The following is a 21,519-nucleotide window of genomic DNA, read 5'->3' on the forward strand; positions in this document are numbered from 1 at the left end:
CTAGACTTGGGGCCTTGGGGCCTTGCTGTAACGTTGTTTGGTGAAGCCGCAACGCGCAATCCTCTCTCCCTCCCCCATCTCACCGTACCCCAACCCCAAACCCTAGGACGCACTACGCCGCCGCCGCCGCAGCACCTCCACCCGCAGCAAGATGAGGCCGCGCGGCAGGGGCGACGACGTCGAAGACGACGATGACAAGGACGAGTACGAGGACATCACGCCGCCTCGAAGAACGCCAGAGCCCGAGCCCGCCCCCGCCCCCGCCTCATCGCCCTCGCCCTCGCCCTCGCCTGCCCCGCCGCAGCGCGCGCGTGCCCCGCTCAGCAGCCTCGTCGTCAGGCCGCTGCCGCCGCCGCAGGAGAACGGCGGTGGATCCTCCCCGCCCTCACCCTCCGCCCGCTCGCCCTCTCCCAGCGCCGTCGGACACCGAGGCCGCGGGGCCTCGCCCCTGCGGCGACGGCGGGACTTCTCACCGCCGCATCCCCGTGGTTGGGAGAGGCGCCGGTCGCCTCAGCCGCCGCCGCCGCCGGAGAGGCGGCGTCCTGGGAGCCCGCCGCCCCAGCGCCGACGCTTCACTCCACCGCCCCGGTTCCAGCCACCGCGGCATCCTCGCTTCCACGATGAGCAGCAAGGTTTGTTGGAAACCCTCCAATCTTTCTATTTTCTTGTATAATGTCTCTTTATAAATTATATGGGAAGTTCGAACCAATTTAGTCGATTTGTACTTTTCCGTTTGTACTATATTGCTGGATTCGCACACCAGTATTTACTTTACTTTATTTTTATTTGATTCTGATTAATACGCATTCTGTTCGATGCTGATGATTCCTTACCTTGAAGGATATACTTCTCTTTTTTTTTTTATCGTTTTTGAAGGATGGATCTTCTTTATTGCGACTAAATGTACGGTTGTATTCCTTGTCGTGATATTGATTGGAAGTTATGTGATTAGGCATACTGACATAGTTGTGTGGCAATATATGTGGATGAAGTGTTACTTGTTTTAGGCTATGCAACACACGCATTTAAATTGCTATCCACATGGCTGTTTCAATAGCAGCACCTTTTTATTCTTTTAGGGCTTCTGTATTATGTTCAGATTTCATCGAGTGAAAGTTGTGCAATAGTGGTGTAGAGGATTAAAGTTATGTAGTTGCTCACATATATGTTTTTGTCTAGAGATGATTTTGGTTCCAGTACTTCAACTGTCATTTTGATTGCAAAGTTTACAAACAACACTGGCTGTTACTTGTTCTTGGTATCACATATTGGAAATCTAATGACATGAAAAGTTTTTGTCTGTCGGAATGTACTAATATTGTATGGGACGAATATAAATACTTTTGTGTGCATTAGTATTTAGTAGCTGAAGTTTGAAAAGATCAACTGCTTGGACCAGGAGCAAAAGAGAACAGATATGACATAGTTTCGCTGACCAATTTTTATATGTTTGAGGTTGTTGTTGTAAGTACTTCTGTTGTTTCTAATGGGTTGAAGCAGCTAGCAAATGCTATCTGAGTAATCTTTAATATTGGTCTAAAACTCAGAACGATATTTGTGGTTCATGTTGCTTGCTAGATTTAATATCAAATTACCATGACTCTTAGATGTGTTTTCCCCTTTCTGGATTATTGCATGATTCATTTACAAGAAGCCATGGAAGACATGTATCATGTAGCTGGCTTCATGTTTCATATTAATGATATCCAAGCTTGTTTCAACAAGCTTTGCTTGCATGATATGTTGTTGTCCTTGTATTATGCATGATTCCTCATATCTTAGGTGCTAATGTGTTGTGCAATTTGCATCACTCAAGCAGTGAACCCACGAGTAAATTGTTTTACCTGTTTCTCTCTTCTGTTTGATTTTATTTTATTGTAAATGTAGAACTGTGTTTTTTTTTCCGTTTGAACTGTTCACTAAACGGACTGCTCATCATCTTTGAAGTATAGTATGCATGAATAGACTGCTCATTATCTTGGAAGTGCGTACGCAAGATCTAGCATTTGAGGAACTGTGATGGAATACAGTTAAGACCTGTATAATTTAATAGTATATTAGTATTGTGTTACCATCATGATAATTTCATGGATAGTTGACATTATATTACTAATTACTAGTTCAGTTCATCCTTAACTTTCCAGCTTCCTACATTTACCAAATATAAGATGCCTTGTACCATGATTTCATCATGTTACACATTATGTCTCTCGAGTTCTAGCAGTATCCTGCCAGCTATCTAACTGCTAAATGGTTTATTTCATATAAGCTAATATATTATTGTTAAAGAACCATAATTCTAGGAAAACGTTTCACACAGTGTGAATGTCTGAAACCACCTGATATGCTTGAAAAATTGTAAATATCTTCTAATACTTTGCTGGCTTGGATGTCCAGTGTAATGGCCAAGCATTGCAAGCTCCAGTAAAATATCAAATGAAGTATGGAGTTTGCTGTTCTACTGGAACACTTTCCAACTTGAGTTGCTTGGATGCCATTCCTTTTCAAGATGGACATTATTGTTGATGCTTTGGTATTGTGCTGCCTGATGATTTGATTAAATTTGCCAGCATAGTGATGTGGAAGTATTCTGCCTTGCTGACACATTTTGTGAAAAGGCAGACATATGTGCATGTGCAGTATGTTGTGCTCTGAAAAGGTTAGAAGTTTTGAGAATTGAGATAACATGGAATGAAGGAACGAGATGGACTTGAGGTCATTGTATTAACACAACTTGGGTATGCTAGTGTTTAGGCAATGCCTAGCAACATAATGAGTGGAATTAGCTTTGGGCATGGATATGTAGAAACTTGAGGAGAACATCATCAGTTGGTCCTTACTGTTATCAATATTTCAACTGTTGAGTTTTGGAGATCAGGGCAGAATTCAGGAAGCCGTGGAAGTGCTTATGTGAACTATAAATCGTGAGTTTGATGACGTTAATATGGAACTTGGATAATAGACATTTATATAATATGAATTCAAAAATGAACCCACCCTTTTGAGTTCTTTTTGGTAATTTGTGTTTTCTGCACAATGAGCCAAGTCATCAGGTATATTTTTAGACATAGGATTATGCCATTTTGTTTGCCGGTCTTTTGAGCAACTTGTTAGAGGCTTCAGAGACTGGGACAATGATGTTGGGAGAAGAAGTAACTGGCTGCTCTAGAGGCTTGTTTGCAAGTGAATTGCTGGGCACATTCACATCTCCATGTTTGAAGCCTCAAGGGATGTTCATATAGCATTGATCTTGGAGCTGTCTCTTGTGCAGTGTGGGACATTCCAACAACTACTTAGTATGCTTGTAAGCTGAAGTTGCTTTTACGGTTGAGAAACAGAACCAAGGTGATTGGTATGGAACACCACTTTGTAGCATTCACAGTGATATAGCATGCCTGGTGCTTGACCTTTTCCCTGTTCAAGTTGGAATTCTTTGAGTAGGTCCCAGTCGGATTAGCTTCATGATACTTGATGCTTGCTTAATCTTGTGCAATCATGTGGAGGGAGAAGTATTTGGTCATTGGAGCGACCTGCTTGATTCTAGGTTGAGAAACAGAACCAAGGTGATTGCTATGGAACACCACTTTGTAGCATTCACAGTGACATAGCATACCTGGTGCTTGACCTTTTCCCTGTTCAAGTCGGAATTCTTTGAGTAGGTCCCAATGGGGATTAGCTTCGTGATACTTGATGCTTGCTTAATCTTGTGCAATCATGCGGAGGGAGAAGTATTTGGTCACTGGAGCGACCTGCTTGATTCTAATATTTGAGATGCCATCAAGAAGCTGTTGCAGTGGTCTATATGTCACATAGTTATTGACCTGTCAAATATTTGTTTAACTTGCAAATGGAAACGGGATCCTATATTGGCTAGAGGAACTAAGATTTTCTTAGCAACATCAACTCCCCTCTTTGGACACGTAGCTACTAACTACATTGTGAATCACCAGAAGGCTGCTAGTTTCATTCAGTTGTGCTGCAGTGACAATGGTATTTCCTTCTCAGAAATTGTGGGCCTTTGCAATTATAACTTCGTTCAGCATATGAAGAGTAGCTCTTTTGAAAGTAGTTCTCATGAAGTGGTTGCCTGTTTCAGTTCCACGTGGCTGGTGTAAGCATTTCTTGCTAAACGTTAGTTGACTTTATCTTTTAGTGCTTATTTGGAATTTTTTTATACTTGCTTTTCAGGATATGGGATGCATGCAGGCCCTTCGCCACCACGCCCACGCAGAGCAGAAGCCAGCAAATTTGATGATGATGTTGGTCCACGTTACACCCATGGATATCAAGGGGGTGGTAGAGGAGGTGCAAGGTTCCGAGAGGGTTCTCCACCATATGCAAGAGGAGGTCGATCATATGGGAGAGGCTACGGTGCTCCACATGGAAAGGATTTCATTAATATTGATGGGCAATATGTTCACCGAAATGACCCAAATCTGTCGCCAAGAGAAGGTGATTGGATATGCCAGAACCCTAAGTAAGTTGCTTTGTAGCCTGTCAAGTATGCTTTATTAGTTACTTAAATCTTGGTTTTCTGATTTTCTTCTTGCATTCTGTGTCAGCTGTGGAAATCTCAATTTTGCTCGGCGCACTCACTGCAACAACTGCAACAAGTTCCGCTATTCAGCACGTGAAGCATATGAGCCTAGGCGCAGTCCCCCCTTCAGGAGTTACCCCAGCCCTCCACGAGGGCCTCCAAGGATGGTTGGTCCACCTGGTGATCGTGCCCCTGCAAAAGAGATGACCAGGTACAGATCACCACCTCATGGTTGGGGAGCAAGTGATCCTAGGGCATATGCAGCTCGATCCCCTCCAGAACGTGCAGGACGGTTTACAGATCCATCACCTAAGGAAAGAATGGGCTTCCGTGGTGAGCGCGACCCAAGGGACCGTGTGAAATTTGAGTGGTCTGCAGCTGATGACTACATTCAGAGGGAGCGCCCACATGATGGTTATCTTGACAGGAGTCGGCGTCACTCAGGATCTCCTCGTGGTAACTGGGGAAATGATCTGCGTGACAGAAGCCGCTCTCCTCCACGGAACAGGCCTATGAAGAGTTCCTTCACCGGCAGAGGTCGGCCTGACGACTATGCTGCTGATCTATATGCCAGCCGAGGGAGACCCAATGGTATGCAGGCTGGCCGTGGGCGTGGGCATGTTTACAGATCAGGCAGTGGCCCGTACCCTGGTGAGGGTCGAGGTGACCGACGTGCTGCTCCACGTGCTAGGAACGAAGATGGTTATTAAATCATCTTGATGAAGCTGTTGAGTGACGTCATTTTGTCTTCGTTGGTCAGGAAAGGAAAACCTTAGTCAAGCTGGAGTTGAGAATATCTGCAGCTTTTAATTTTTAAAGATCGTGCATTGTGTCCCTAAACCATGGTAACTGTGTTCCTGCATGTTGTTAAGTTATGATTGGTTTTTGTCATCCTCAGGAGCGGATCTTGTAAAGGGACGTAGACCCAACATTTTCTTCCAAAGGTTAGAAATTAGTAATAATTTGTGTACAAAGTTTGAAATTAGTGTTATCAAATATCCAAATAGCTTGATGATAGAGTTTGAGAACTCTCTAAGCATACGTAGCTTGTGTAAGCCACGGTGACAACTGCAGAGCATATCCGATCCTACATGGACCTTGGGGCTACTGCACGATGGGCCTTAGTAGGGCACTCAATCACTCGATCCCCCAGTCACATATGACATGATCACTCAAGTCACAGCCATCTGGTCACTCAGTCATGTAACTCAAGAATTCATGTAATCCAGGTACTCGGTCAAAATCCGCATACATTTATTCATGAATGCCAAGAATATTTGGGTAGGTACTGCATCGGGAGGTAGCAAGACAATGAAAATTGTGTACTCCATACAAAAAAACAAAAGAGAGTTAAACATCCTGTTAAAGAGAACCATTCTCACCTCATGATTCATCAGGCTGGATTCGGTTAAGAGAATGATGAAAAGAGCAATATATGTTTTTATTTCTCATGTCAGAATACATATATACATAAGGATTGATTTGCATACCTGGTCAATATCAGCAGACTGATCATTAATCATCTCCATATGCTTTTTCTATCGTTTCATTTTCGTAGTTCAATCAATTTCCATTAAAAAACGATATTTTGTCGGCCGAACAATCAACACCACCTTATACATTACACGTTTTTTTTATAACGCAGGCACTAACCATGTTCTTCTCGCTAATAATGTAAGCAACTGGTTCAGTTTATGAGTCTTTAAAATCATGCTGCAAAACAGCAAAACCATGTAAACTCATCTGAACTGGCACGTCGACATCTGGTTGGACACGTGGGCCGCCTGTCCCACATCCATCTTTCCCACCACCAGCAATTAGTAGCAACGTATCGCTTTCGTTTCGTCTGGGACAGGAAGCTAGGACCGTCCGTAGCTGGTGGGCACCGCCGTGCTGCTGAGCTAACTGCCAGTCACCACGACCACACAGCCTGACAGACACCCCGCGATCCGCGTGCCACTGCCACACACGTAAAAGCCACTCCAGAAGTGGCCAAAGCGCAGTGGCCGCCCGCAGCCCGCTTGCGTTGCGGAGGCGCACTGGCACTGCGCAGCTGACGACGACCCGGCACGGCACGCCGCCTCTTTCCGCGTAGGCTGGCCGCCACCACCACCATGCATCCGCCGAGCTCGAAACCGATGGAAGTCGCGGGCGTGGCGTGCCGCGCGGGCCCGTCCAGGCAGCAGGGCGCGCACGCGGGCGTGGGAACACGGCGTTGCCGTCGGCCCCGCCCCGTTCGCCGCTCGAAGAAGGCTGCTCGTCGCGTCGCTCGGGGTCGGGGAGCCACTCCCGGCGCAATCCCTGGGCGAGGAGGCCGTGGCGCTGGAGGTAATCCGATGTTGTCTTGCTGTATGTCGTTGGCTTGTCACCACAAGCTTCGATCGCGAATTCGCGATCACACATTCACACAACTATATGAAGTCCATTGATTTTGGTGCAGGTGGGTGAGGATGATGATCTGGACTCCCTTGTTTCTGCCGAAAACCTCTTGCCTCCCGCTGCTGCTGCTGCTGACGGTATGAGCTCTACTCCCAGTCGTCGTGCGAATAGCCGTTTAAGAACAAGAGGTTCATGTCAGTGGTGTGGTTTATACGGACGACAAAAAAACACTAAACTAACGTTGGCACGTCTCGTGAATCTGACCTTGCCAGTTCCTGAGGCCAGGACAGTGCGCGTCAAGTTCGTGCTGAGGAAGCAGTGCGCCTTTGGCCAGCAGTTCCTCGTCGTCGGCGACGACGCGGCGCTCGGACTTTGGGATCCGGCTAAGGCGACTTGGTTTGGTCAGAAGGCCACGTCTGGACGGCGAACACGGTGAGCTCTCCGGTCACGTGCGTAAGTGCGTTCCTTCAGCGACCCTGGGCCATGTGAGTCTGACTCGATCGTTTGTCTGACCAGGATTTGCCGGCGAACAGGTCGATCGAGTTCAAGTTCCTGCTGCGAGATGCCTCGGGGCATGTCCGTTGGCAACATGGCACTAACAGAACTCTGCAAATTACTGAAACCCCAAACACCATGGTTGTCCACGAAGACTGGGATCACGGCAACAAACAGAAAGTATCAGAGGAGGAAGAGCTCTCCATCGGGGAAGAAGATGTGATGTTTTCAGAGGATCTTGCAGGAACAAATGGCGCAATGCCGGCAGATACGGCAGATAATCCCCAAAAGCATCAGAATCTGGAGACCGACAGGTCGGCTGCGGTGGTTGCAGATGCTCCTCTGCAGGGGGAAATGGTAGCAGCAAATGGAACGGACCAACCACAGGTAACCACAACCACGCATCACATCTTGTTTCGTATAGAAGCATATACCTGACAATTCTTCTCTTTACTGAATCAGCTGATGGTGGACAAACACCAGACGATTCTTGAAGAGGTCCCCGGAAAACAAAACGGCACCCCTTCTGCCGGATGATTATGCTGGCAATGGCAACGACAACGATGACACTACCTTGTATCAGGGAGGTGATCTGCTGCCGAATAGGCCGACAAGTATATTTGAGAACGACTTGGCCTGGGCCGGGAAAGCCATGCAGCAGCTGCTCCGGATCCTCGGTTTCCAGATGGGCACAACAAGAACATGGTATTCAGCTTCAGCTACCGTTGTGTGTATGTTGCAAACCTGCTGTTTTGAAGGATCACCAATGCCTTCAACTCACTTTTCTACGCTGAAAGAAACGTCAGCGCTGAGGATTGTAACTGAAACTCCAGTAACAGCAGCAAACATCAGCCGTCTTCCCCTGCACTGTGTTGCATATAGCAATTACTAGGAGATAAGTAACTAGTACTGCAAGTATGTTCAGTTTAGAAATAGTGACTAATAAGGTGAGAATCATCCACTTCTTATCCGCTTGTTGTTAAGGCAGACTCCATCTGTACAATATGGCAAATCTCAGTTCCATGAGAAGTTGAATCTGTGGTGGTAACTCCAAAAGAGGAATAGATGAGAGTGTATAACTCAACAAATATTAGCACTCGAATGTATTCATGGTTGAAATAAGTTTGTAAAGGATTTAGCACTATTTATAATAGACATGTAAACATGACAACTGGTACAAGCATTCCATTTTTAACGATCCATAACTGTTAATGAGTCACCACACCCTTCAGAACAGTTTAGAATTTTAGATCCACATCTACTCTCCTACTTGTTTACAGCCAACTACGCACTATCCTAAACAAGACAGAACATCTATACTTGTATGGGAACAAGTTGTACATGGGAAGATTCTTTGATGAAGATGGTCAAAAGAATCCATAAAGCACCATGTCCGCTCTCTATGTGGTCCTTCAAAGCCAGGCTTTCCAGAACAAGACATGTGCTTACAGTTTGACACACATCATGTGCTCGAGGTGAGATGCCAACCATACTCACAGAAAGGGTGATGCACTTCTGCGAAATCAATGACATCTGTAACGGTGAAATGAGCTGTTGCCCTCACATTCCATCCTTCTTGAATATTAAGCTCATTTGGTTGTGGAGCTCAGAGCGTTGAAGGAAATCAGCCATTGCATCTGAAATAGACAGGACAAAAGGAAACCGTAAGACCGACCACACGACAAACATTTAATATTCCACCCAAAATGTCCAAAGATGACGATTATCTACGAAGGATACAAAATACACCACAATAATAAACAGATTCAAGCTATTCTGTACTATACAGAAGTTACAAAATAAACTGAAGAGCGAAAACATCCTAAAAGCAAAAAAGTGGAACAGTCAAATTATTACCTTACAGGTCTCAGATACTTCCTAATTTGTGGGTCAGTGGTTGATTTTAAGGTCTTCAGTGCCTCCTCTGCAGCCTGCAACCAAAAGAGGTGGGACAAGAATAACTGAGTACAAAAGTAAAATATAGTGCTTGATACACGTCAGCCTTCCACAACAAAGTGACATATCACCATGTAATTATGCCAACAATTATTTGTGTATTTAAGGGTAATTACATTTGTCACGATCCTAGCTACATAGTAAATTAACGAATACTATATTTTTCAGAGGAAAGAAACACATATAGCATGCATCATCGTTTGAAGGTAGGTGTCCCGCAAGACTATACATTCCACTATGGGTCAAGTAGCCAATTTGACTGGTAACTGGCATGGCATAAACCCTGAACAAACTGCTCAAATGAGATTTCTTATTTTGATTAAATTTTCAGTTGAAACGGTTACTGTTTAAACCATGCTGCAGTAATTTGTTTCCAAAGATACAAGCGCTGATGAAAGAAATCTTTCCATTGCTGCTCTGCAGGTATAGTTTGTTTCTTTGTAAATCATATGCATAATTTGTTCCCATTTTCCACATCTGAAGTTTTGGTTTGGGCACCCAAGAAATGACCTAGTGCAGAGAAATTTTCAAGGCTAATTGTTTTGACATGTAAAGAGACAACCATCTCCCAATAGAAACATGAAAGTAAGTCATGACTCTATATCAAATTTGAGATCTCGAGTCCTATAAAACTGTACCATGCTGAGTTTTTGCCAGAACAAAATAGCACATTCTTTTGAATAATGAATGCAGCACGTTAGACAGTTCACTCAATTTATTTTTGCTTTTCCAGTTAGTAACGATTTGGGTAATCAATTACCTGCAGAAGTGCATGTAGAGTATGGAAACAATTTGAAATTCATTACTACTTAGGTGAAAATGAATTTCAATTCTAAAAAAAGGTACATAATATGTTCACCATTCTATCTAACTTTGTTTCCCCATTTTGATAACGGTTTACATACAGTAACAGAAGACTACTTTCACCTAAACCTGTGTACTAATCTCCTCTAGACCGGATAGTTGTTGGTTGGTTACCAATGCAATTCTGAATTGTGATCCCATCTGCATAAAATTTAGTGCACTTCCAGATGCAAAAAAACAATTTAATGTGGCAATGAATGCATATATACAAGATTTTAAAAAGGGAAGCACTAGAAAACACAGTACCAGAAGCTTCGCAGCTTCTCTGTCCGAACCAACGCCCCTCCCGAGAATCAATCCTGCTAGTTCAACCTTCAAAAAGAGAATATAGCGGCTGATTAACAAGCCAGCAAAAGGTGCTGGGGCCAAGCCATCAAAATCAGATCAGTTTCTTAAAAACTGCCGGCAAGTTAAATTTGAATGCAAATATTAAATTCTGAACAGCCGTCAATAGTCAAGAAAACAGGTGGTAGCCAGCCAGTTCCAAATAATGGTTAGGTTGTTTCATCTTTTGAAGAAAAACAAAACAACTGTTTTTCAATTAGCAAAACCTGGCTGCTCTTATATTTGTTCATACACTTATAAGCAGTAGAGACAAAAGCCAGTAACAGTCACAGGTGCGACTCAAATCTGTGTTTTCAAGTTTAGAACTACAACACCTTAATGCATTACAATATAAGGTGGCCACAAGGGCCAGAACTATCAGGTTTAAGAAAAAATTAAGCATGAACAGTAACTAACCTGGAAATGATATTCTTCATTTCTGGCTGGGCTAGAATTCTGGACTTGATCTCGAAATACTACATGTTGGTCCTCCAAGCACTACAATATTAGATGCAAATTAGCATTTAATGAAGGAAACAAAATTTGGAAAAAAAGGTACAGCGCATCAAAATAGTATATGGACAAAAATAATGGCAAGTGCAACATAGTCTCTTACATGTTCTCTAATAAGACTCATAATAGACGACAACTTATCCATATTATTTGAATCATCCAGTTTCAATGTACTTCCAGAAGGTTCTCGCATAGAGATATCATTGTCTGAACAAGGAGTGTCCTCCAGAAAGCCATTACCACTCCCCGGGGACTTCCTTGAATCTTTCTTAGGAACTCCGGCAACTGGAGCAACAGATGACAAATAACTGCCTGCAATTTAATCCATTAAGTTATTAGTGCACATAAAACTAGCCGCCAAGTGCTCTCAAACAAGAAAAATTTGGAAAGAAGTTCACAAAGGTAAGTAAGCTTATTATTATTTACAAACTTGTACACAGATAGTAAGGCAAAGCTGAAAACTCCCAAACATGCCCAGTAAAGAATGATCGATTGTTCTTTCGATGTAAAAGAGTTATCCTCTGTTTCTAAGAAACCAGTGTTTTCCTAAACGGTAAATGGTAACAGTCGGTCACCTATTGTTTAGTCATTATTCAGGCTAAACGATCAATTAACAGGAAAAACGGCTATTTAAACAGGATAACGGTCAATTAAACAGAAATGGTGGACAGCCGCATAGCATTTAAACGGGTTTAAACAGGCCAAACAACCGTTTAGGCGAATAGTGAAGAAAACCTACCCACAAGTTACTTTACTTTTCAAATAAAATTTCTTAAGAGGATATTGAATGAAGTGCTGTTTCCAGATTCATAGGAGTAACATCTATTACTGGAACGTCCACCAGAGTGGTATTGAGAAGTATGCAAATTAGTGAATGAGTTATTTCAAATATACTGCGTTATTAAGCACTCCCGGTCAGCTGCTATTCTTATTGATGCTAACTGCCACCAGAAATTTCACATTGCAATGGGGACCCAGCTGTAATATTTGGTTTGCATTTCCGTGGACAAGGTGATCTGTATGCCCATTAATCAGACATGATATAACCAGCTTATGTTATGTGCCTACAGCTAGTCTGACAAACAGTACCAGTCATGAAAAATCATAGGCTGCCAAAAACATAAAACACAATGATAGTAAAGCATATACAGATCATCTTCAGATAGTTTACCGACACTTAAAAGGACGTTTTCTATAAAACTACATGAAAGCATTTTAGTGCTTCCAGGATGCTCGGTTACTCAGGTGTATCTATTACAACTTTTTAAGTACATAGCAAAGCCTGGTGTACACAAGATGTAGAGGATATATACTCACTCTCCAAATTTTGGAGAGCTTTTTCAGCAGCTTGAACTTGAGCTTCATCTCTTGTTTTTCCGATTCCTATTCCAATTTTTTCATTACTAAACAGAACCTGGAACACAAAATAGATAAGGTGAATGTGAAATGATTAAGCAAAAATTTGGTAGTATCACTATATAAATCTAAGAGTAAAATGCACCTGGAGACCTTAAACTTTTCCTGGATTCTCACCTAGGCCATAAGCTCTCAAAATGAGGATTTAGGTCGTTAAACCTTTTAGGTGGTTCACCCCAAGCGAAAACCAGGTGCATATCGAGCGCACTCAAAAAGTTGAAGGACCTATAATCCTCTCTTTGAGAGTTTATGTACCTATGTGCAAATCCGGGTAAAGTTAAGGACCTTGAGTGCATTTTACTCTAAACCTAAAAATGCATAACTAAGCTACCACATAAATTTAACCTATAGCAGCTTTACTGCTTTCAAGGCTTGTTACATCTAGAGCAGCTGTAGACACTAAGGCTACATGCTTTTTGTCAAGTGTGAAATATTTTACCAATCACTACAAAACAAAACTTCTAGAATGAAGATGTCGTTGATGAGCACTCAGGCGGTATGGTAACATAGCTCTTTCAATTCAAAATGGAAACAATTGTTGACAAGAGAATATATACTATAAATACTGATAAGTCACAAATTCAAAATACTAACCTCTACAGAAAATAGCATACTTTTGCCATTGCTTACAGTAGATCTGAATTCCACCTGTACGAGAAAGGGTTTAGGATTACTTCAAGGCCAAATAGGAAAACAAATATAAGCTAAAACAATAAGATGCTAGAATACCTTGGAGTCACATAGCCGCCCGATTTCTTGCAACACTGTGACATATACCGAGGGGGTTATTGCTAGTGATCCCCCATTTGGCTGGATAGTCCTAACTCCTCCAGTACCTCGGATAGGCATTCCCTCGTCATCTAGACCGAAGATTCCAGTTAGTTAAACCACCAGGTCTTGATTCTTATACAGCATATGCAAGGTTGAAAGGAATAAGAATCCTAGGCAGAAATGCATTCAGGATGGCATTATTAAGATCATATGATAACTGGACTCAAATGAGAAAGGCCATATGGTCCACCAAGTCAGGACTGGAGAATCTGGTATCTCGTAATTACATATCTATCCCTAATATTAAAGAGCAAAAGGTTTCTTCATCGTTCACTGCTCACAGCTGTCTGATGGTGAACAGATCGACTAAATCTCTTCCGTGCATGTACAAGTTAGAGTAGTGTGTCCAAGCACGGTATGGGCTCCAATTCTGAAACGAATTGGAATATGAAATGTTTCCATGGTCGGCTACTCTCTCCCATACCCGTATGAGTTAAGTGTTTGGGCATGATGCAAAGTCCAATGCCAAAACAAATTGGAACTTGGAACGCATGACACGACATTGATAAATCTCTAAACATCTCGTACCCATACGAGTTACATCAACATGGGTCCAGGCATAGTACGGAGTTCGATTCCCAGACGAATTGAAGCACATGACGTGATATAGCTAAATAAATCTCCAAGCCGCAAGTCATCTAGGTAACCATGCAACAAGCTGAACATCCGGTTGCAAAGTATGGGTATGTTTGCTAGTGAGAAAATAAAAATAGGATCTGAGATCCAGACAACCTTGGATAAAAGCCTTAGTACTGATTTAAAAATGAATAACAAATCATGGGGTAATGGGGGTAAATGAAAGAGCAGCACAATTCCTTCATATGTTCAAAGCATGGCCAAGTGACAAAAGAGAACAGACTATTAATAATATTAAGTAAATACGAACCAATTGCAATGTTCTATCAAGCATCAGACAAGAAAATTTCTTCTCATGCGAAATGGCTCAAGATAAAGTTCACCATGAATAACACAGTAACATTTCTTTGATAAAGGAAAATGGCAGAAAAAAGGCCCGATCCTCTTAGCAAATAAACACAAGAATCCAATCAATGGATTTTTTTGAGCTAATAGACAAAATAAATATATCTGGAGATGCCTAATATACTCTAACATAAAAGGTAGCAGGAATTGCCAGAAAGAGAAACCAAAAGATAGCTAACCAACTTTATGAAATTGAGAGGTACCTGGTGAACGGGTTGAGGATGACATTTTCTGTCCTTCCCTTTGCTCCCACCGATATGACTGATAAGGAAAATAATTGAAAACTCATCCTCTTGAGTTTATTTTGAACATTAAGAGATTAATAACAACAATTAGTCAAGTGAACGGACTAGAGTGCTTGGGGCCCTAAACTTTGTAGAGGTGCAGATCCATTCTCAAGAAGAGCAATGTAGTAAATAAAAAGGCATATAGTTATAAATGGCTAAAAGCAGACTGCATGAACCATATGTTGCCATTTAAACAGTGCTTGCTAATATATTCCAAAGGAAATAGGGCACTATTAGTCTGCATCCTAGATCCAAGTAACACGAAGATATAAAAATTCACCTGCCCATTTAATCTCTTCTCTACTTCAGTTCCCCTCATGCCCTCAGGTATAGGAGCCTGATCTTTGTTGGCTGGTACAAAATTGGTATCCTGTAGAGAAATCGGAAGGTAGCATAAAGTTTCAGAAAAAATAAACTGGAGGGAGAACATATCCAGAATATTAATACCTCGCAGACTAAATAGTCACCAACATCTGGAGCATATGGAAGATCCAGTAACCCATTTTCATAGTATAGTTCAAACACTTTCCTCAGTAGATTCTCATCAAACTCTCTGCATGAAGAAGAAAAACAGGCCCAATATTGAAGAAGTAAGAAATATATAATTACAATACAGAAATTTCATAACACACATTTACCAACCTGAAAAACCCACCACGAACATTGCAAGCAACATTCCTTGCAACACATAGAACTGGAACAGCATTGGCCATCTAAAATTTATAGAAAACACACATATCATTCCACAATGGGTATATGTTCAACACAAAATACAGAGTAATTAAATAATAAGTACCTCTGCCTGTGGAGCATAGTATGGAGTATATGCAGGGACAACATGAACTCTGTGTTGATCTTTATCATCCCAAACATTAAGTCGGTCATCAATTACCATGGCCATCTTTGGATGGCATCCTCTGTCTCGGAAAACATTCTGCAGGGACTTTCTGGAACCTGCCATGCAATAAAGAGAAAGGATGAAATAGATGGTTAACCCAGAAAAATTCTGGAGGAAGATCAAACCAGAGTGATAGGAAGGTTCCAAATGCACTGTTCCATCCAACTACACTGTACGCTATTTCCCTATATATTACTACATATATTACAGCAGTTTCACTGGGAACAAGTTATTTAGGAATACAAAGGATGCTGTATAAATAAACTGGAGCTAAATACCTTACTCATAAGTGTATGCATAATGACAAGATGTTCCAATAAAAGGAGGGCATCGTAATATTAGGAAAGAAAAGCAAAAACAAAAAGAACATTTGGAATATAAAGTTTATGGCAAAAAGGTGTTGCTGGTGAGTTTGTCGGGATAAACAAAACAAAACAGAATAACAGATACAGGAAATCATTGCACAATAATTGAAACAAGTTCACTTGCCTGACTTTACACAATTTACGCGTTCTGAGAGCTGTTGTGGACTTATTAAGTTGCCTTCTGGATCAAGAAGTCTCCACATTTCAAGAGCATAATCTCTCTCAGCCATTGTACATACATAAACCTCAAATCTTTTTCGTCCTTTTGCAGTTAGGTAACTCCTCAATTCTTCCCAAGCAGGCCTTAGCTTTACGAAAACACTGGTATCACGAATCTGAAAAGAATATATCATGTAAATGGGTAAGATGATACTAAGCATGAAAAAGGTAGAGTAATCACAGAACAGTAAGTTAAATGAAAGAATTAAATCTCTAGATATCCAAAATTCTGTCACCTTCCAAATATAAAAGAATTTATGCTGAGTGCCTCAGTCCAATAGTTTTGTATTAAATCTCGAAAAGCTTAGTAGGGTCAATAAATCATGTCCCCAAAGTAGACAAGGCTCTATTGCAGCCCACGAAAAGCCAACAACAATATCATGGAATTCATTCTACTAATTGAAACATACCTCTGGATTGATGCGAGTCAAAATTGCATTCCTGTCAGGCAGTCTGATAACTGGACGAAGAACACGCTCCTGACCACCAGACATAGGTTGAACCTCCTCTTTCTGGGTTCCAACTATTTTGCCATTGTCCGTAACTGTATCCGTGTCAATGAATTCTTTGAGGAGCTCTTTGTCCTCAATATACCGTTTGATTTCTGCAGACATCCCTGCTATTCTGATAGGATCATCTTCGACATCCATTCTGCGGGAAAGCATCTCAATCCGATCCTCGAAGGACTTCATTGTGTTAGCAACAATAAGGGTCTCATCAAGATCAAACACAATGGCAAGACAGCGCAAGTTGAGCATGCCAACGGACGCTGCATAGAGCCCAGAGCGTGCTGAGCAGCACCAAAAGCATGGCACCTTCCCTGATTTGGTCGGCATTGCCACCAGGTGCAGCTCCTCATCCCCAACTACTACCACAGCGCTCTACACAGACAAATGAGAGAACGTGTTAAACAAATCTTAATGTTCTGTGTAAAGTTCTATCAAGAGAAACAGTCCCTGAATCTAACTACATGGAACTTACAACCCATGAAAGACCCGAAATGAAATGTACAAAATGCTTCAGCATATGAAACTTGTCTCACGAAGTACAAGTACCACCTCAGTAAGTTACGTTTTCCGTTTCAACTTCAAATGAATATGGCAATGATATAAGCACATCAAGCCAAGACACCTATGATAGACCCAGAATGAAATGTGCAAAATGCTAACTCCTGATACTTCTTCGACGAATTACAAATACAGTGAATAGAAATTCCTAAGAGGTCACACTCTTAAATATGTATATTCCTTCGATTTCAAATGAGCATAGAAACTACAGTCACATGAAGACAAGACCACATATTCGCGGTTGTCCAAAAAAAATTGGGGACAAACCTTGAACTCATTGAAACAAGTAAGATACAAGCGCTGGAGGCTCGGGTTGGGAGGCGTCAGCTTGGTCTGCAGCTTGCATCGCACGGAGAAGGGCGCGATGGTCTGCAGGATGGCGAGGGGCGGGCACCTCTCGCTCGCCGGCGACAGGTGGCTGACGCGGATCTCGTTGCTCGGGAACGGGAGGCCCCCCTCGCCCCCCTGCTTCATCGGGAACACCTCCATCTCGCCGAGGTACACCTCGCCGTGGAACATCCGCATGCTGACTCCGGCGGGCGCCCCGGCGGCGGGGGCGGCGCCACCACTGCCACCGACCCCGCCTCCAAGGGCCCCCGGCGGCGGGGGTCGAGGCGCGGCCATCGCGAGTGGGGAATCGGAGTGAGAAAAGAGAGGGAGGGGGAGTGTAATTTCACACAGTGGGAGGCAGGTGCTTGCCCCCGCCCGCCTCCCGCTTCGGCGGAGACGCGGAGCCGCGGGTTTTCGGTGTTTGGGGAATGAGGGGGCGGCGAAGGGGGCTTGCCGGAGCGGGGCTCGGCTGCGTTTATATAGAACTTTGGGGCCGGGCGCCGGGGTGGATGGTTCCGTTCCGATTGTTCGGTCCGGTCACCGGTCTGGCTGCGGACGCGCGGACCAGACGCAAGTCGAGTCCCGAACCGGGGCCGAGGCGTCAGTGAGACAGTGATTCTGACTATCTTTCCGTGTCGCTCGGTGCGCCGCGTGGGCACGTCTGGGGCATGGCTGTGCGTGTCGCGTGTGATTCGTGAGTGAGAGTGGGTTCAAGCGTTCAAAGATTGATTTCAGCCGAGGTTGCCCTGAATTCTCCTGCGGGCTACAGGATCAAGTACTCTGGTTTGATGCTAAAAAGACATTAGCCACCAGGGTGAAGAGGACATCAATTAAATAGTCGATTCGTTGGTTGGTTTCTAGACTGATAATCTTGACTGGTGCTGGTTTGTTATGAGAGAAAAACACTGTTGGCTGATTGATAAGCTCTGACTGAAACCAACAAACGAACAGACTGCGAGATTTAAGATTGCGAAGGGCCATAACGTCGACGACGAAATATGTTATCCTTAGCATAGCAGCAAAGCACTAAAGTCAACGGTGGACTATATCCCCGTCCCTCGTGTTCTTCTGTCCACCGCCCCATTGGCCATGCCCACTACCCCATATGATTAGCTGGTTTTCATTGCGTTGGAATTCGCTTAGCTAACATTAGGGCCTTGTTTAGATTAAGATTAGAAATCAGTATTTGAAACTGTAGCACTTTCGTTTGTATTTGACGATTATTGTCCAATCATGGCCTAACTAGGCTCAAAAGATTCGTCTCGTAATTTACAATCAAACTGTGTAATTAGTTATTTTTTTATCTACATTTAATACTCCATACATGTGTCCAAAGATTTGATATGACGAAGAGAGAGTGAAAAAACTTGCAATCTAAACCAGGCTTAGCTATGTTAGTCGAAAGAAATCAGCCAATATTTTTTTTTCAGTTGGGTGGCAAGTAAAATACTAGTTGATCTATCTATTAGCTGAGGATCCAAATAGAGTCTTTGCTATATTTTTAGCAATTAACTATAGTTGTATGGGAACCAAACAAGTTTAACGATGGGTAGAATTAACGATATAGAGTTTTTTTATAAAACGAAAATTTGACGATACAGTAAGCACTGTATCAGCCACATCACGAGGGTGTTTGATTCAGGGAGTCAAGTTTACGAGGTGTCACATGGAGGTGTTGTATGAGATGTTTGGATACTAATAAAAAAAACAAATTACAGAATCCGTCAGTAATTCATGAGACGAATTTATTAAGCCTAATTAATTTATCATTGGTATATGTTTACTGTAGCACCACATTGTCAAATCATGAACTCATTAGGCTTAAAAAATCTGTATAGCAAAACCGTCTCAATTTATACATTTAGTTTCATAAATAATCTATATTTAATACTTCATACGTGCGTCAAACATCCGATGAGACAACCAAACACCCCGCTGAACCACCTTGTACTCCGTAGAACTTATGGGTCCGTTCAGCTCTCATTAAGAGCCGCTGCTGGCAGTTGTAGCTAGTACTGTTCTACAGTAACTCGTCGTGAGTGAGAACGCAACCTGCAACAATCTTTCGGATATGTAGCTGCCTAACTGCCCGTACAAAGGACATTTCAGCAAAAACCATACACCACGGCTGGCAGGTTATCTCAGCCCCTGGCTCACCATGTTGGCCCCATTCGCTTATGTTATAATCCGTTTTTTCAACTTATTTTTTTTTCAATCAGAACAGTATTTTTCTCTAGAACAGGCTTTTTTCAACGAAACGAACGGACCATTTGCATGAATCAAACAATTTATACAGGATATTTTTTTATTGTTGCTGCTCCTTCAGCAGCTGTCTGATTGAATCTATTCAATCAAAATGAAAGATGCAGCTTGATCTCTAGTACCATCTTGAGTTTATTTCCTACTCTTACAAGTAACAAGAATTAATTGACTGCATACCACCATAAAAAACGGCCATCTTTAATACTCCATCTACGCATCTTGGTCTCCAGGAGCCCCAAGCACCATTTGTGAGTTGTAACAAAACACAGCCGCATCATGCGAATACAATGGGCCCCAAACCATTATCATCCACTGACCAACGCTTACCTGCTATTGACAGTTCAAGCACGCCTTCCGCATGGCGCTGCCTGCCTCTGCGCTACAATTTCCTCACGCCGAACCGCCTGTCTCTGCTCTGGAAGGAGACCAGTGCCTCGAAGTAGTCGGCCTCTCCGAAGTCGGGCCACAGCGTGTCCGTGAAGAAGAGCTCCGCGTACGCAGACTGCCACAGCAGGAAGTTGCTCAGCCGCAGCTCGCCGCTGGTTCTGATGAGCAGGTCGGGGTAATCAGGGAGCTCGTTGGCATGGCTCGTCTCGAGCTCATCCGCGAACAGCGACTCGTCGATGTCCTCCGGCTTGAGCAGCTTGTCGTGCACCTTCTGGGCGAGGTTCCGGCATGCTTGCACTATGTCCCTCCGCCCGCTGTAGCCGATTGCCAGTGTCAGGTCGAGCTGCGAGTTGCTCCGTGTGGCCTCCTCGGCTTCTCTCGCGGTCTTCTGAAGAGAAACGGGCAGTCTTGAGGAGTCGCCGATCACACGTAGCCGAATTCCTTCCCTGTAAAATATGAAGCGCAAAAGCTCTTGAGATATCATCACGGGGTAGCAATTCAGAATATATCGAGGACAACAAAGCTTCCGTCGTATCTACTACAGTAGCAACTTTAGTTGTGAGGTTTACTGCCAGCTCCATAGAGTGTTCGAATGCATCTGCATCTTATCAGGAATGCAAGTACAGGTGTGAGGCTATTAACTGACGGCGCAACTGCATACCTCAGAAATTCAGCTACACTTTCGCGGATAGCTCGCTCAAACTGCCCCATCAAGAATTCCACTTCCACCTGCGAATTGGCAAAAAGAACCGTCAAGCTCGTCGGTGACAATGACAAAGAAGGCGACGGCGCCTGGGGGTGGGAAGCATACCTTGGGCCGGCTCCAGTTCTCGTGGGAGAAGGCGAAGGAGGTGAGCGCACGGACGCCCCAGGCGCGGGAGAGCCGCACCACCTCCTCCAGCGCGCGCCGCCCGGCCTCGTGCCCGGCCGCGGACGGCAGCCCGCGCGCGCGTGCCCACCGCGAGTTCCCGTCCATCACCACAGCCACGTGCCGCGGTAGCGACTCCGCTCGCAGCCCGCCCGGTAGGAGCGCAGCCTCGGCCGCCGGTGCCGGTGCCGCCGCCGGGGTCGCGCCGGCTCGCGGGCATGGCAATGGCAATAGGAGCGTGCGGCGGGAAGGGGCGAGTAGCTGACTTGTAGCAGCTGGGGAGTGGTGGGAGAACAGCATGGGAGCTCTCGATTTGGGCGTCCTGGTGGTGTCGGGTTCTTGGCTCAAACTTCTCCAGCACCACAGCTCAAAAATCAACCGCGGAAGCGCTGCTATGCCTTTCCTAGTGCCCCGAACGACTCGGAGACTTCAGAAAAAAAAAAAAAGTAAAATAGCCGAATTCGTCCCTAAACTATCGTGTTGGACTCAATTTCGTCACTCAACTACGAAAACGTTCGATTCAGTCCTTGAACTATCGTA

General features: G+C 43.8%; 3 protein-coding genes and 1 pseudogene across 3 annotated transcripts; 2 read left to right on the forward strand and 2 right to left on the reverse strand.

Annotated features, from left to right (window-relative positions):
* LOC136450761 (uncharacterized) lies at positions 1-5,519 on the forward strand. Its single transcript, XM_066451353.1, has 3 exons — positions 1-632; positions 4,189-4,477; positions 4,563-5,519. The coding sequence occupies exons 1-3, from the start codon at positions 152-154 to the stop codon at positions 5,245-5,247; spliced, it is 1,455 nt and encodes a 484-aa protein (XP_066307450.1). The 5' UTR covers positions 1-151; the 3' UTR covers positions 5,248-5,519.
* Positions 5,520-5,889: 370 nt separating this feature from the next.
* LOC136450762 (uncharacterized) lies at positions 5,890-8,369 on the forward strand (annotated as a pseudogene).
* A 193-nt stretch (positions 8,370-8,562) lies between these two features.
* Positions 8,563-17,919, reverse strand: LOC136450757 (RNA polymerase II C-terminal domain phosphatase-like 2). Its single transcript, XM_066451350.1, has 16 exons — positions 17,400-17,919; positions 16,476-16,946; positions 15,971-16,181; positions 15,380-15,537; positions 15,226-15,296; positions 15,031-15,136; positions 14,864-14,953; positions 14,500-14,557; positions 13,214-13,344; positions 13,079-13,132; positions 12,386-12,482; positions 11,172-11,380; positions 10,973-11,053; positions 10,478-10,543; positions 9,269-9,342; positions 8,563-9,048 (listed from the first exon to the last, which is right to left on the reverse strand). The coding sequence occupies exons 1-16, from the start codon at positions 17,754-17,756 to the stop codon at positions 9,036-9,038; spliced, it is 2,247 nt and encodes a 748-aa protein (XP_066307447.1). The 5' UTR covers positions 17,757-17,919; the 3' UTR covers positions 8,563-9,035.
* Positions 17,920-19,724: 1,805 nt separating this feature from the next.
* On the reverse strand, positions 19,725-21,315 carry LOC136453577 (uncharacterized). Its single transcript, XM_066454136.1, has 3 exons — positions 20,923-21,315; positions 20,773-20,840; positions 19,725-20,557 (listed from the first exon to the last, which is right to left on the reverse strand). The coding sequence occupies exons 1-3, from the start codon at positions 21,277-21,279 to the stop codon at positions 20,104-20,106; spliced, it is 879 nt and encodes a 292-aa protein (XP_066310233.1). The 5' UTR covers positions 21,280-21,315; the 3' UTR covers positions 19,725-20,103.
* Between the last annotated feature and the right edge of the window lie 204 nt (positions 21,316-21,519).

Source organism: Miscanthus floridulus, chromosome 5, assembly GCF_019320115.1.
Source record: "Miscanthus floridulus cultivar M001 chromosome 5, ASM1932011v1, whole genome shotgun sequence".
Taxonomy (NCBI): Eukaryota; Viridiplantae; Streptophyta; class Magnoliopsida; order Poales; family Poaceae; genus Miscanthus; species Miscanthus floridulus.